This window comes from Echeneis naucrates, chromosome 11, assembly GCF_900963305.1.
Source record: "Echeneis naucrates chromosome 11, fEcheNa1.1, whole genome shotgun sequence".
Taxonomy (NCBI): domain Eukaryota; kingdom Metazoa; phylum Chordata; class Actinopteri; order Carangiformes; family Echeneidae; genus Echeneis; species Echeneis naucrates.
The window spans coordinates 5,548,708-5,565,043 of record NC_042521.1 but is presented as its reverse complement, the minus strand read 5'-3'; the positions used below and the strand labels follow the sequence as shown (position 1 = coordinate 5,565,043).

The 16,336-nt window shown below is 40.9% G+C and overlaps 1 protein-coding gene across 2 annotated transcripts; it reads left to right on the top strand.

Annotated features, from left to right (window-relative positions):
* The first annotated feature begins 7,078 nt into the window (after nucleotides 1-7,078).
* Nucleotides 7,079-16,247, top strand: cratb (carnitine O-acetyltransferase b). Of its 2 annotated transcripts, none has more exons than XM_029514188.1 (15): nucleotides 7,079-7,448; nucleotides 7,694-7,918; nucleotides 8,438-8,556; nucleotides 9,392-9,445; nucleotides 10,404-10,569; nucleotides 11,135-11,309; nucleotides 11,761-11,851; nucleotides 12,458-12,545; nucleotides 12,634-12,734; nucleotides 12,882-13,001; nucleotides 13,574-13,696; nucleotides 13,794-13,929; nucleotides 14,049-14,111; nucleotides 14,202-14,339; nucleotides 14,930-16,247. In XM_029514188.1, the coding sequence occupies exons 1-15, from the start codon at nucleotides 7,398-7,400 to the stop codon at nucleotides 15,131-15,133; spliced, it is 1,854 nt and encodes a 617-aa protein (XP_029370048.1). In that variant the 5' UTR covers nucleotides 7,079-7,397; the 3' UTR covers nucleotides 15,134-16,247. The 2 variants fall into 2 exon arrangements, with proteins under 2 accessions (XP_029370048.1, XP_029370047.1); XM_029514187.1 differs by having other exon boundaries at nucleotides 7,080-7,448; nucleotides 7,691-7,918; nucleotides 14,930-16,246.
* The last annotated feature ends 89 nt before the right edge of the window (nucleotides 16,248-16,336 follow it).

The following is a 16,336-nucleotide window of genomic DNA, read 5'->3' as shown; positions in this document are numbered from 1 at the left end:
AACCTGGAAACTGTTGGCTCGAGGTCAGGTTTGTGTCTGAAGGAGAGGACTGTAGATGTTTCATCTGTGCAGCTTGTTAAAGTGAAGCCCATTATATCAAATGCACAGCAGGGGGACAGCAAAGCGTCAACAGGTGATAGCGGGGTTCAGACAATACAACGACAAATAGAGCAGTTTCAGCTGAAAGAGCAGGAAGTGCTGAAGTCTAGTGCATCGCCAAAAACTCCTCTGCGGGACAAAGACACAAAAAGGCAGCAAAGCCCAAGAGGAGTGTTAAAGAACCAGATAAAGGACGATGTCAAGACCCGGGAGAAGGATCAGCCAGAATCAAACTACAAAATGTCGCCTCATCGTGTTTCTTCTCCAACATCTCAGGTCAAACAAACTATCACCGTCAACCCCTCATTCCTCAAGAACCAATCCCCGGACAATTCTCCGAAACCCTCCCATGATGCCCCAACCCCAGCCTCCTCACGAAGTTCCCCATCTCCTGCTCCGTCTCCCAGTGTCTCTCAGTCACCCACCCCATCGCCCCCACTTTTCTCCATCAAGAGTGCGTCTGGAGGCAATGTGAAGAGAGGTGCTACCATCACAATCAACCCAAAAAGGCACGCTGCAGGAGAAGCGATGGGATCTTCGACGGGGGCTGCATCAGCAGGGTCAACTTCCTCTAAGGCCCCATCGCAGCAGCCCCAGACAACCACAGCTGTGACCGAACCACCAAAGAAGAAGTACCCAACAGTGGAGGAGATTGAGGTGATTGGTGGATATCAAAATCTGGAGAAGTCCTGTCTGGTCAAAAAAGGAGGAACTCCAAAAAAGGTGAGTGGGAAATGTATTGTCTGTTTTGTTAGCTGCTCTCAGACACAATCAAAAGAACAGCCTTGTTGGCTTTGTAATGATAAGCAAAGGAATCTTTACGTCCTAAGTCATTTGTACAAACATTGGGAAACTTAAGATTTCAAAATATTTTCAGTGAAATTGAATCAATTTCAAAAGAATTGTCACTCCTCCTTTCCTCAAATTTACCCAAGGTGGGCCAGAGGGTGTCACCTTAAGTCGCCTCCTGCCCCGATGGCCCCTTGTCACCAGGCAGAATCCCCTCTCGCTCGGAGAACATCCCTTTAGATTGAGAACTGTGATCACAAAGACTGGCCTAAACCTGTTAGAGCCTTATCAAGCACGACATCTTGATTCTTAGCCATAAAATCCCGGAGTGATCCACCTTGCCATTTGCTTCTGCAGTCTAATTCTTGGCAGACTTTTGATTTTTATCCTCTGATGACGACACACTTACACATAAAGACGCCGATGCTGATATACAAAAACACACTTGCTTTGTATCACAGGCTTTTGCATCAGACAATTGCAGCCATTTTTTTTTTTTTTTTGGAACATGTTTCATATCCCTCCTCAGTTTTTGCAGAAAGAGACAGTTAGCAGTCGCACTGCAGACATCAGTGGAGACAGAAAAGGCGAGTAGGAAACCACAATGACACGCAGCCGGATCCGTCCTACATCTTTTTTCTTTTCTGAATATTGCCTACCTCTCATTACGTGGGTTACATACAAGTGTTTTAGTCCGAGCAGTGTCAAGTGAACTTACAAATTAATGTCACCGGAGTCAAGGTGTACATTAGTACTTGGCATCTTCTCTTTTTTTTTACTTTTCCTGAAGCAATAGAGGGATCTCTTATGTAATAAAGGGAAGACCGGGGTTTTAACTTTGACTTCAACTGACACACAGGGTGGTGTTTATGAGCTTCACTGCACCTGTTTGTCTATTTAAACACAACCATTGCTCTTGGTTCAGTTTTGTTTTACTGCAGCTTATTAAACTTTGGTAATTTCCCTTAAGTCTGCTTCTAAATTTGTTGCCAACTGCTTCCTTGTTCCCTCGCATCAATTCGGACATTTCTGTTGAGTCAGCCCTTTCTGCCTGTCAGACAAATCACTCTTTGTATCTTCTCGGCAGTTTCCTAGCAGGGGTTTGGTTTGTTAAACTGGAGCCTTGGCAAACAGATTTTACCACATTGACCTTCCACTGTACAGCTGAGTGTTTCTGACAGCCGGCCGCCAACTCTTTAGTCTGACGTGGGTGAAATGGAAAGAGAAAGAAGACTGAGAGATGTGAGGAAAAACTGGATGGTGGGCTAACATGCCAACAAAGAGCTGGGGGGAGGAAGGACAGAGAAAAATAACTCTGTCTGACAGGCACATTGAGATGATTAAAGAGGAGTGAATGCGTGCTACTTAGTTTACCAGAAGCTGTTTTTGCTCACTTCCTCTTTTACAGCTTTTCACTTCTTCCAAACAAGAAGCCAGATTAACACACAGAAGTGATGTGCTACCCTTTTTTAAACTCAGACACTAAGCTGTTTTATTACCGGATCACCTGTTTCAAAAGACTTGACTACAGTAATCAGCAAAATGAAAGAGAAATGGGTGGAGATGGATTTGAGGTCCTTCCCTGAAAATTCTCTGTAAATTAAATTCTTTAGGTTACAGTTCTCCAATTGGTGTGACTTCTAAAGAAATAAGCAGACATTTTGAGTAGTCCTAAGCGTCACATCTTGGAACACAGTCAGGTAATTCTCCGCCTTTCTCCGACAATAAGTACAGCCGTCTTTAGCTGCAGTGAGTGACCACTTTGTGATTCTCTGACCACCTGTTGCTCTCACACCATCAGCCTTCAGTCTGACGTCAGGCCACCTTTGCTCCCCCCTCTGAACCACGCCATCATGTCACTGCGGTGGGAGTGACCTGCTTGATCCTCACCGTGTTCCTCCTCCTCTCCGGGTTTCTCGTCATACATGTGCTCTTAAAGTTTTGAAACGAGTGCCTCTTCTCTCAACACCTGAAGCTAAAATTGCAATGGTTGTCTATGCAAAAATGGGATGATCCACCAAATATTTTTCTGAAAATCATTCAATTAAATATAAATTCATATTGTAGGTTTTGTTGGAATGCTTTTTTTTTTTTTTTTTAATATTCACATATGCACTTCTAAAAACAACAAAAAAAAACAAGTAAAAAGTTAAAAATAATTTCTCCAAAATATCTGAATCTGTGATGTGTGATGGAGTATAACTTAAAACTTCGCTCCTGGTTCTTATTTTTCCAACTGTTTCCGTTCTGTCTCTCACCCGGTGCCCCTGCTGTGCGTCCTGGGTTAATCAGGTTCAGGGAGGGAGGATTAGCCTCCTGTGCCTTTGCATGATTTGCCCAGCCTCTCTTAATGCAGAGCTATTATCTGCACTCCTCTGCAGACACCTACAGTCACAGGGTGAAGCAGCGGTAACTTGTTCAGCGTGTGCAGTCTGGTGTCTACATGTTTCAGGTCCCATCCAGCTCATGTCTGCAGCTCTGGGTGTGTTTACTACTATTCAGGTCTAGGTCTCAGGGTTAAGCTGCTGTTATGATAAGACACAATGTGTATGTGCTGCTCGGCCCGCTGTCTGTTTACGCCATGCTGACCTTTGAGTAAACTAACTCCACACAAGCATATATCAGGAGAAGAGGAGCTCAACGCTACAGGCCTCATTTGGCTTTTCGACGCTTCCAGCTTAAATCAAACTTGTTCCTGTTTCTGCTAAACTGATGACTTATATACTTCCATGAGTAAAAGTTTTTCAATCGGTAAGCACTCTCAGCGAGGAAGTATTTCTGCCGTGTTAAATCTCATGCTGTCAGACAGCACTATACTATCAGAGAGCGTGCAAACATGACTCAATACCTCCAGTCTGTTTTGTTTGACCATGTAAGCACATGTCAGTGGAAAAATCATTAGGGGCAGCAAATATCCTGCAGGTAACTGACTTTTTGTAGTTTCCCTTGCTGTTTGCATGCAGCCATATAAACGGAGGAATGAACTCCTGTAACTTTTTTTTAGCTTTTAGAATTTTGATCATTCCTTAACCTGATTATTTGCTAATGTGTCACGGGGGGACACACTACTCCCATTATGCCACCAGCACCCCAATTAAAAAATTTTTGGAAGCTAGCACATTTGACAACGAAACCGAACGTTATAATTGTAGAATCAAATAAAAAAAAAACTGAATTTAACCATGATTGTAAGTAAAAGAAGGCCTCCCTCTCTTTGTGTTCACAGGTGAAGGTGTGTTTCGATGAAGACCAGTTAGAGCAAGTGTGTGAGTATCCATCAGAGACCGCTATGCTGGTGTGTACCCCCTACCCTCATGACCTGGGAAGGCAGCAGGCAGAGGAGGTGAAGGAGGAGGAAGCTGAAGGTGAAGGAGGAGCCGTCGTGTCTAAAAGCACAAGTAACGTTGGGACTGCAGCAGGACAAAGTGTGAGAATGGGTCAATGTCACCCTCTTCTGAAAAGACATAACGTGTAGTGAGAGTGTTTTGTTTTTCAGCATGTTTGACAAACTCTCCAGTGACACTTTCCATTGGTCTGGACTTTTCTCAGTCCAAGAACTCAGTCGCCACAGAACAGTGCTGGGTTGCTTAGACCTTTACTAACAAATAAAAAATGTCAATATTTTGTATTTTACTTAAAATTCCATGAAAAGACAAAAAATAATCATGAATTAATTCTATAAAATATAACATGTGCATCCAAAATTTAATGGAGCTCATTTCTTTGTGCCATACAGCTCTATTAAAAACACATAAATGAGCCACTCCAGAGAAACTGGTCACTTGTTTCTTCATTATGAAGATCGTGACAACTGTTAAATCCACCCTATACATTTATAAAATCAACAGTCTTAAAAAAATGTACTGTCTCATAACCAGGACATTTAACTAATAGCTTTCATTTAGCAGGGTTATCCAAGACGTACATTTGTATCATCACCTCCTTTCTTTGGAAGTCAGGACTGTACATCATTCAAAAATAGTTTCTGAAGGGGAGGAAATGTGTCCAAGCTATCAGTATGTTCAGTCTAAAACAGATTTCATCAAATGTCTGAAAAGATCTCTGGACTAGTTGCAAGTTAGCATACTATTATGCTAAATGACAGTTAACTGGTTGGCAGAATCCTTTTTGTTGCTAAGAAGAAACTATGTTTGCACACAATCAGTATTTACATAATCAGCTGGTGTTTCTAAAGCATTTGCAAATTATTTTTGGAACAAAACACTGAATAACAGGAGTTATGTCAGCTCGGTCATCTTGTTGAAATTAATTTAGATTATCAAGACAATAATACAATCTCACTATAGTAAATAATATATAATGTCAGAAATCTATGTAACATTGGTTTAAAACGCAACAAAAACCAAAAGAATGACAGTTGGAGAGGACATGGAATGGTACAATTTTTGCGTTTGTGGTTCTCACAAAGCTGTAAATGTCACTGTAGACGTATGTGAGTAAATCAGCTCTAAATATATAAAATAAAATGAAAAAAAAAAATCCTACATACACTTCGGTTTACCTTCCATCTGCACCTCTCTGTCTTCCAGACGAGTCTTGCGCATAGAAGCCAGTCATCTCCGCCAAAATTGCCCATTGTGATGCGCTCACCAACATTTTATTGAACGATATTGTGTGATGTTTTGTTTCATTTGAATAATTGACTTGAATGTTTAAGTGAGTGTTTTGTAATCCTTGTGGTGTTTTGTGTTATCTAGCGTCAGAATGAATGATTGTTGTTGAGGGATTGTACGGTTCAGTTTTCATTTGTGCAGTTTTAAAAGAGACATAATCGTGTTTACTGAGGAAAATCTTAAAATCGTTTATTTTCAGGGAAACCGATGGACAAATGTGAATGTATAAAAATGGTACATATTGTAAAACTGTTATAAAGAACCCTCAGGTGTCCACTGTTGGGTGATGAAGGATCACTTGTCTATGCAATATAATTAAACTAATAAGTTTTTTTTTAATTATTATTATCTAGTTAATGTGTTTGACAGTGTCTTGTAAGTTAATTACTTTCTAAATTTAAGTCAGCACTGCTTCAGCACTGAAGAGTGACGTTCATATCATCTGGTTTCATGTGCCTGCTGAATTTGCCCATACAGATGATATGTAAGATCAGTTCATGTAGCTATTTGAATTTTCCTGTCTGAAGCCTTTCAGGAAAAACCATCTCTCAGCGGGTATTGTGTTGAACAGTGCAGGAACTAATTTCGGTGCAATGTGTGAGGTTTCTTTGAGCCTTGCCATTCACAAAAGCAGGTCTGGTAACAGATCAGTTTATGTGCATGGGTATTATTTCTATCATGCGGAAGTGGAGAGTTGTATGAGTCTCTGAGAGGAAGAAGAGTTTATATTATACATAATTCAATAACAAGAGTAACTTACATGTCATATTACAGCTGCTATCTGACCTCTGGTGGTATTGCATATATAATATAATCTATTCAAAGTATTTCTTGTTTGTAAATTAATATTTTAATTGGTAAAAGAAGATGTATATTATGCAAATTATTTGAAAATATCTTTTTTCTATGACAGTTGAAGAAGTTGGCTCAAATAAATACTGCTGAAAGAAACAAACATGTCTACTGTTTTTTGTTGCTATAATCCAAGGCAGTTTTAAAAATATTTAAATTTCAAATTATTTCCACAAGATCTGGCAGAAAAGAAATAAACAGAGGTGTTGGATAGTAAATTAATATTCAACAACAATTTATTGAACAAGAGTCAATACTCATTTTGAATTTGCGTAGAATGTGCAGAAGGTTTGATGCTTCACAAAAATTTATCTGCTTTATTTTGTGGCCTCATTTCTGCAGTGTCTACTTTCATTATTTTTTTTTATTTTTTTTTATTTAGCATCGAGAAGAAATAGTATTTTTAATTCACTTACTCTTGATTCATATATATATATGATGACTATATATATATAAATCATATTGGTGTTCTTTTTTTTAGTTTTTATCTTAACAAAGTTTGAAAAAAGTAAAAAAGTGACCCGCAGCTTTTACTTTAAGGAGTCACGTGACATCACCCGGACGTGAAACAGCGACGCCACGTGGACAGAGGCGGCGGCGACGGGCCCGCGCAAGGGGGCGGGTGGTTTTCTGTCACGTAGCTGTTTACGGAAATTTTTTTTTTTTTTTTTTTTTTTTACGTCAACACGTGTGCGAGCTTGCGCGCGTGCACGTGCGCGCGTTTGTGTGGTTTGCGTGTTCGTCTGTACGTGAAGCTTAGCATGCACACAGTCTGAAGCAAACCAAAACCCGAAATGTCTTCAAACTAGGATCCACCGAGCGATGAAGGCTGGAGTCCGGAGCCGGCGTGGAGAAGAAGAAGAAGAAGAAGAAGAAGAAGGTGGAGGAGGACGAGGAGGAAGGCTCGGCTTCGTTTTCACGGTCTGACCTGCTGGAAAGTGTGCTAAAGTTAAAAGCTGCTAACTGAAAGCTGCCTGCTGGGACACAGATGTGAGGCGGAGTGTCTCTGCGGCTGAAGGAAAGATGATTTTCGGGAGGATTCAGCCAGCAGCCTGCAGAGTCTGGCTCTGTCGGGTGAGTCGAGTTGGGGACTTTGTCTGACACACAATCTCACTAAGTGTGTTGCCTGCTGCTCAGCTCCTGCCTTTCACACTTCCTATTTTTGAGACGCCCTGGTCGTGCCCAGCCTTTTTCCTGCTGTTCCTGTTCCAACAGTATAATTACACTTTGGCCTTTTGCATTTAACATTGGGTGAATGTATTTCACACACTTTTGCAGAATTGTTTAAACCTCTCCTTCTCTCCCCCCCCCCCCAGCAGGTTTCACAGAGACAGGATGTGTGTTGCTTCTCCTCTGTGCCCTCCCAGCCGGTGCCCCCGCTGGCCCTTACCTTGCAGGGCTACCTGAGGGCCCTGGAGCCCTTACTGCCCCCCGAGGAGCTGAGCCACACCCGCAGGATGGTGCAGGAGTTCGGCAGGCCGGGCGGCCTGGGTGCAAAGCTGCAGGAGGGGCTAGAGAGGAGAGCCCGACACACCAAGAACTGGGTTTGTGTCTCCTAAATATCAGTGTGGGAAGAGTGGCAGGTGGTGGAGAGGGACAAAACACTTTGTGCACCAAAATATTATAAATTAGTGGTATGTGTTTTCGATAGTTTGAAAACATTCAGATAATGCAGACGAATTTAGCTGTGAAATAAGCTTTTGGATTAATGGATTCAGTCTGTTGATTTTTATCTCATCTTATCAGAACTGACCAAACTAGACAAAATGCATTAATGGCGTTTTTTTTGTTGTTGTTGTTTTTTTTTTCATGTAATAACAGTGTATCACCTACACCTGTTGATAATGTTAAAATACACATTTAGACATGCACATTTGGCTAAAAACCTAAATTTACACTGAAAATAAATAAAATGGGACACAAAACACAACTTCCTGTGTAAAGCTGTTTGTTGATTTTGAAGGCATTTCCCATGTAAATGTGAGCTCTGTTTCCAAAACTTTACCTTGCTGCTGTGTCATAAAGTGGCATGAACATTCGTGTGTGTGTTCTCTCCGCTGTAGATCTCAGACTGGTGGGTGCAGTGGGCCTACTTGGAGAGCAGACAGCCTCTCCCTGTGCACTCGAACCCGGCCATCTCTCTGCCGAGGAGAGATTACAATGACTGGAGGAGCCAGCTAGTGTGAGTCAACATGTGCTGACATTATGACACAGCAGAGTAAACACCAGAAGTTGGTCAGTCATGTCAGTTTTTACACTTCGTAAGATCGTTTAAATCGTCAAAGGGGAATGTGTTTTTATTGTTTATTTTTCCTCAAGGTCACTCATTTGAACTGCACTTAACTTGGTGCAGAAAAGGGACACAGGCCGGGGATGATCCCATTACATGTTTTGGGCAGATCTAGGTCATTCAATCGTTGTTCTCTGATGGCTGGTGTACCTTTTGTGTTCGTTTTGTTTGTCAGTCTTGTTAACTTAATTTGTACCGGGGCCTGGGTGAATAGGTCTGGAAAGAATCCATTAAATTTTGGTGCAGATCTGACTAAAGGGGCATATTCAGGAAATTTGAATCACATATTGCAAGACAAGGCAGAGGTTCTGTTGACTCATACTATTGGACGAGTTGATGAATTTGTTTTGAATCTCTCAAAACACTGAGACATTTTAAGTTGAGTGTGACAGCAATGGCAGGCACAAACTGTGTTAGCTTTTTTTTTTGTCTTGGTGTCAACAGTCATGCTTGGACTGGAGCCACTTGGCCATTCTTACAATGATCTGGATGAACACACTTTGTTTTTTGTTTTTGTTTTTTTGTATATGAGAGCTAAGACTATTAACCTGCCAAATATAACTGCAACCATTAAAAAAAATCTATTATTGTAAATGTTAACATCTGGTTGTCTGGGTAAGACAACCAAAGACAAACCATTTTTTATTACTTTGATTCCATAACAGGAAATCTCAATGACTGTGTTACATAATGAAACACTGACCACAGCATGTGCTTCTCCTTTCAGGTTTGCATCAAAACTGATAGCAGCAGTTCTGGACTTCAAAGCCAAAATAAACAGGCAAGGTTTCATTATATGACTGAGCTGCATCCAGATAAACTATGACTATGAAAATATCACTTGATGCTCTAGTTCTGGATATTCACAGATTCCCTCATTTATTAGCTGTTAATAATTATCTGTTTGAGAGGAGGTGATGACTTATGAACTGATTTTGCAGCACTGAACTCAGCCTTTGTTCGGATTCCATATTAATCCTCTGTTGTTATTTCAATCTGTTGTCAGTCTCTCTCACTGGGTTCTATTTTAGATCAGTGCCTTTCCCTCTACAGGGCTCAGCTCATATTTCTCTGCTGTATGAAGTTAATCTAAATTTGTTGGCTAACTTTGTAACAGGATCTTTGCAAAGTCAACTGTGCACTGCATAAACACCACTGTGGTAGAAACAGTTAGATCCAGACCTGCATGAAATACTAGCTATAATTGTTCAGACTTAGTTTAATCCTTTTAAAACATACCACATAGGCACATTTACTAGGTGAAATTTATTTAATTAATGTCTTTTATAGGCTGATATGTTTGTGATTAAAGTAAAACTAAACAAAAGTAAGAGGACTGCCATAGCACTCAGACATTTTTTGAACTTCCAGGAAGGTTTCCCTCTGTTGTCTGGTTGTATGTTGGGGATCATTCTCCCGCTGCAGAATGAGTTTGTGTCTTATCAGGATCCTGATGATGATGGATAGTAAACTTAACGTCTGAAGTGCCTAAAATTTTTGCAGGCTACAAGCCTCTGGCTCTGCTTTTAATGTCAGAGCTATCTTTGGCCTCATGCAACCTTAAAACGCAATAATTTATGTCAGAGCAGTTGCTGAATTGGGGGAAAAAAAGGATTGCTGCATTTTGAACTGTGATTTGTTCAAAGTATGAAGACAGACAAATGAAAGCTTGTGTCCAGGGAAATAAGCACTGTTTCTAAATAAACTAACAGACATGTTTGTCTCCTTGTCCCTGTCAGTGGCCAGCTGCCTGTAGAGTACATGCGGGGGAAGCCGCTGTGCATGGAGCTCTACCCGCTCCTCTTCTCCTCCTGCAGGATCCCCGGTCCCAAACACGACTATATCTCACGCCATGGCCGCTCCCGTCGCTCACCGACACACATCACAGTTGTAAGGAACTACCAGGTGGGTGACGGCGTCAGAGTTATATTTCCTCTTTTGCTTACTTGTTGACTCAGCAACTTGTATCACCATGATGGATTGCAGGTTATAAGACGTAGCATGTCATAGTCATGTCAGGTCTTGTGCAGTCACACCTAGAGTTTTAAAGTCATTACAATATCTCCAAGCTTTTTAAACAGGAGTCACGTGCGCTCAAAAGAATGACAGGGTTTTGCAGAAGGTCATCCTGTGAGATTAGAGACTCTGGTAGACAAATCAAATCTGATCTGAGTCCCCTTAGTCTTTAGCCTGGTGGATATTTAATGTTAAATTTGTGATTTAAACAATGTTCCATTTATGTAATCCCAAAAAACACTTTAAATTGACACCCTTGTTTTGATTTGGTACATTTGGAACTAATATAAACTAACTAAACTAACATACACAATCTCCAGATTCAGTCTCTGAATCACATCATAAGAATTAATGATTGAATTTCTGTGTGAAACTGAAGCATTTGCACTTAGATCAGTTTAAACCGGCCACTTTAAATACTGTCTGGCGTCTGCTGACGTCTTCTTGTCCCCAGTTCTTCCAGCTGGAGGTTTACAACAGTGACGGCTCTCGGATGACAGAGAGTCAGATCCACAGTCAGCTGCTCAGGATCAGGTCTCAGTCCTGGAAGACCGACAAGGAGCCGATGGGCATCCTGACCAGCGAGCATCGCCACACCTGGGGACAGGCCTACAACCGCCTGCTGAGAGGTGGGCATCTGCACTGCGTTTATTTATTTGTTTGTTTTGCAGTATGAACAAAGATATACAGGGCATACAGTACAACAAAAGAGAATATAATCAAAACATTTAGAACAAATGCCATCAGTTAGCAGATTATCTGCTTGATTTTAAAACAAAATAAAGAAGCTCAGTGATTGATCGCCTTGATAACTTTATTGAGTATCTGTCACGAGGAAGTTTTAAATGTCTGAAGCGTTTCTCCTATACAGTACTGGCGCAAAGTGGATCTTGGAAACCAATTCCAGTTAAAAAAAATCAATGTCAAACTCATGATATGCTTTGGTCTGTCTTTGCTCTGTGCTTGCACAGTGACAGCTTTGTCACAGATATGACACTAAATTTAAGTGTGGACATGCTTCAATGCTCAGTGTTTGTTTTTTTTGTTTTTTTGTCTCTCTCTCTCTGGTTTGTATCTCAGATAAACTAAACAAAGAATCAGTGCGGCTGATAGAGACGGGACTTTTCTCCGTGTGCCTGGATTCTCCAGTGATGAGGATATCAGATGAGAAGTATGCACACATGCACACTCACACTAACACAACTTTGTCCCATCCTCTGTCTAGTAACACACACTCAGATATTTCTGTGTTTGCTAAATATTTTAGGTAATCCTCTTTGTATTTAGATATAACTTTGTCATGTGTTGAGATGAGCTTGTGCAACAATGAACAATTGTCACTTCTTTGGTTTGAAATGTCATCCTTGTTGCTACTCGCTGGCAGTTTTATATCTGAACAATGTTGCACATTTCTTTTTGCGAATAAGGCTGAAGCTAATGTTTCATTTTTAATACATTTTTAAAAGGAAATGATCAATAGGTTGTTTGGTGAAAAATTTTAATAACACTTATCTTTTAAATTGAATTTTAAAAATCAATTCATATTCCAGGACCCAAATTATTCAGCCTAGTAATATGGCGAATCCTCTGGAGGAAAGCAAACCAACAAATATTTGGCCTTTTTGCTAATAAATTTATTTAAACAGTAGCTCAATTATCAGCTTGATATTTAAGAAAAAAATAGATGTGACTCTCAGACATCTAAATTTGGTTTTTGTGACCAGTTAATATATATTTTTCTTGTTATGTTCCTGTTTGTTCCAACTTTGATTGACAGGTATGCAAGTCGTAAAGCGGCTCAGATTCTGCACGGAGGTGGGACGTTCTCCAACAGTGGCAACCGTTGGTTTGACAAAACGCTGCAGGTGGGCAGCAAAAAGAAACACAGGTGACCAGGAAAGGTTGGATTATATAACTATCTGATTAATGCCTGTCTGTGTTTGTTTCACACAGTTTGTGGTGGGTGAGGACGGCTCATGGGGTATCCTGTATGAACAAGCCACAGCTGAGGGACCACCCATAGCAACACTGCTGGATCATATCTTGGACTACTGGTGAGACAGAGAGTTAATAAAGTCAGATGTCAACCCATTCTGATATTTTGTGGTGTTTATGCTTATGAGAAGAGAGTAGAGAAGAGCTTTGTTTATGCTTTACATCTGATATGCTCATGTACACTTACTGTGTTTTCTTGGCTGCAGTGAGAAACCAGACCCAAAGAGAGCGCCACTGGTCCCTCTGCCGATGCCCAAGAAGCTTTACTTCCACATAGACCGAGAAATCAAGAGGGACATCGAACACGCCAAGCAGAACCTTGACATGTAAGTCCTCAGTCTCCTCACTGACCCTCCTGTATAAGGTGAGTCGAGTGAACATTAAGTTAAGTATGTCATGATAAGAGAAGTCCCTCACTACTTAGTGTAAGCTGAATGTTTACTTTTCAAATCTAACGCTGCAGAGTGGAAACACATTTATCTCCTCTTAGTTAATGTAACCTTGACCCAAACAAAGCTCTCCCTGGTTCCACTGCCTTCTTCGCATCCATCACAAGCTATTTTGGTCTTAATTTCCTGACCACAACCCAAACACAAAGACATCATAGTCAGTTGTGTCCCTTAAGTTATTGTTTCTGATTATAGCATCACATCAGATACAAACATCTAACAAACATCTTCTAATTTTACAAATGGACTCAGGTGTCATTATACTTGAATCGCTGCTCTATAACTACTTGTCATCACGTGACCGAATATCTGTACTTAGATTTGATGACACCTGAGACCTAAGTTGATTTTCTGTAAAAGACTGTGAGATATGACCACAATCTCTGGATAAAGCTAATGAGGGTGCCTTAAATTTAGAAACACAGATTGACACTTTACATTTTACTCAGATTGATCAATGACCTTGACGTCAACGTGTTCAACTTCACGGAGTTTGGCAAAGAACTTCCAAAGAAGCACAACCTGAGTCCAAACTCCTTCATCCAGGTTGCCCTGCAGCTTGCCTATTACAGGTCGGTCACATGATACTCTGTTTTCTTCGTAGTTTGTGCTGGAATTTGCGGTAGATTACCAGATAATTTTTGTTCTTTTTGTTCTTCTTTTCCACAGAGTTCACAATGATGTCTGTCCGGCTTGTGACATCGCCTCCCAGAGGATGTTTCGAGGAGGAAGGACAGAATATATCCGCTCCCCAATGAATCAGACACTCCGGTTCATACAGGCCTTCGACAATCCATCTGTATCGGTGAGAGTCGCAATGCTGGCCGGGAATCATTACACAGATTTTATTCGGATTTGTGTGATTTCATTTTTGGGAAATGCGATGCTGGTTGGATTATACTGTGTTGTATTTTTGTGTTGTAGCGGGAGGCAAAGCTTCAACTGTTCAGAGAAGCTGTTGATGCCTACGCAGCTCTGACTGCTCAGGTAAACACCAGGTGAACAATCTCATAGCTTCTGTCCATTTTTAACTATTAGACACTGTTCTTATATATTTTGTCTTCCTGTTATGTGCAGGCACTCAAAGGTCATGGCATTGACCATCACTTGCTTGGGCTCAAGCTGCAGGCCATTGAGGAAGGATTGAGCATTCCCAAAATCTTCATGGACACAGCATATGGGCTGGCAACACACTGGAAACTCCGAACAGGGCAGGTGTGTTCCTGTTTGATACCAGTTGTCTTTATTCATTTGCAGGAGGTCCTTCAAATCCTGTCGCACAAGAAGAAGTATGATTTTTTTTTTTTTTCCCTCTCTCTCTATCTCTCTCCCTCTCTCGTATGCTGCAGCAATCATATGAAAGAATTTTTACTATCAAGAGTTCCCCTGCTGTTTTGCAGCATGTGGTGTTATCTTAATATGGCACATTTACGGTCTTAATGTCTTTTAGTAGTTTCCAGTGATCAAGCTGGTCATTTTTCCATGTGGTGTGAGTCAGACCTGTGGCTTTTTTCGTCTCGATGTAACTTGAATTATGTTCCTCAAAGCTGATACTCATGTTCTTTTTACGGCCTCTTATAATTTTTCTGCTTTTGTATATCACATTTTGTCTTGTAGCTGCTGTGTCATGATGTTCTTCCTTTAGCTGGTGAATTACACAGTTAACTCTTGTCCACCTTTTTCAAACTTTTCACACTATGGTCTCAGCTGTGTAATATATCCTACACACACAATTACACCACCAGCCAACACTGATGCAGTAGTTCAAATTGTTGGTTATATGATATTGTCTCTTGTCCCTTCAGGTGCCTGCAAACACAGACAGTGTCATGTGCTTCGGGCCTCTTGTTCCTGACGGTTATGCCATTTGTTACAACCCCCAGGCAGACCATGTCCACTTCTCTATCACCGCCTTCAACTGCTGCGAGGAAACCAATGCAGAGACATTGGCCGTCACTCTGAAGGAAACCTTGTATCAGTTGCAGGAGCTGCTGCAGCCTGCTGTGTAGAGCTGTTCCCTTTCTATGTCCAACAGGATAAACCCACTCGCACACAGCCGGGACAGAACATTGTACTTTGGTTCAATTTGGTTTCTTCATGGGACTTGTTCTTGACATGGATGGTACTTTTTCCTAAGTGAGTCAGTGGATGCGCTTGTCTTGAATAGTATGTCTAATGAAAGTAAAACTAAGTAGAAACCAACCTGACACTCCAGCATTAATCAGAACAAACCAAAGTGACTGCACTGCTTTTACAAATCACATGATGATTGGTAGCATGTTTTGTTGGCTCAAGAGGAAATTACTATATTTCATGTGTTGCATTGTCATCAGAATTAATTGACAAAGGATAATGGTCTAGGAGGTCAACAAATCTGTTTGAAAAGGACCAAAGGCTGGAAAGCTGGTTATTATTGGTGACAGTGCAGAGAGATGGTTTTTTTTCTCTGAGCTCAGTTGGTGATGATGTTGTTGTATTCACTGTGTTGAACTGAGTGCGAAGAGGCTTAGACCCCTTATCTGGGTGTTCTGCTGTCAGCCCACAGGATTGGTTTATAAAGCCTTTTATCACATGATTTCCAATTTAAATGTTCTCCGTATGAGAAAGAGGTGGGGATATAAGTACAAACAGCTTGCAGTTGTGTGTTTGACTTTGTTATGGTGTACCTGTGGAAATCAGCTGAGTTAAATCCCCCATGCAGGAAACCACAAGATGTTCTGCATACAGTAACAATAAAAACCAGGGTGCAGCGGGGAACCACTCCAGGTACCAGGAGACCACATGTTGTATTTGTGGCAACACAAATCATATTTTACGCACTGGATAGTCACATCTGTTTTTGCAGAAAGTAATTGTCACAGCTATTGCTAATGGAAATAATTGTGATGAAATAATAAATAATCGCCAAATGTTTTCGTTGTGCTGATAGAATGAATTGGATAGAAGACCGAACTAAAACAATGAGTCTTAAAATTAGGGTCACAAGATGCAGGGTGGAGGACACAACAAACAGTAGAAAAAGGAGTCTGCAATGGTTCTGCAGCAGGAAAGCAACCACAGTCATACCCAGAACAAGCTGCTGGCTGAGAACTGACCAGCTTTGAAAAACAAGAAGTGGGAATTTTTTTTTTTTTAAACACAAATACAGTGATATCACTCAGCATTTTGACTTAAGAGTTTTCTCTTAGTTCCCTTGGGAAGAATAAAAGCCC

Coding starts and splice junctions, on each gene's coding strand:
- cratb (XM_029514187.1), top strand. CDS start 7,398: ATGATTTTCGGGAGGATTCAGCCAGCAGCCTGCAGAGTCTGGCTCTGT. Junction 7,449..7,690: donor GCAGAGTCTGGCTCTGTCGG/GTGAGTCGAGTT, acceptor CCCCCCCCCCAG/CAGGTTTCACAGAGACAGGA. Junction 7,919..8,437: donor CCCGACACACCAAGAACTGG/GTTTGTGTCTCC, acceptor TCTCCGCTGTAG/ATCTCAGACTGGTGGGTGCA.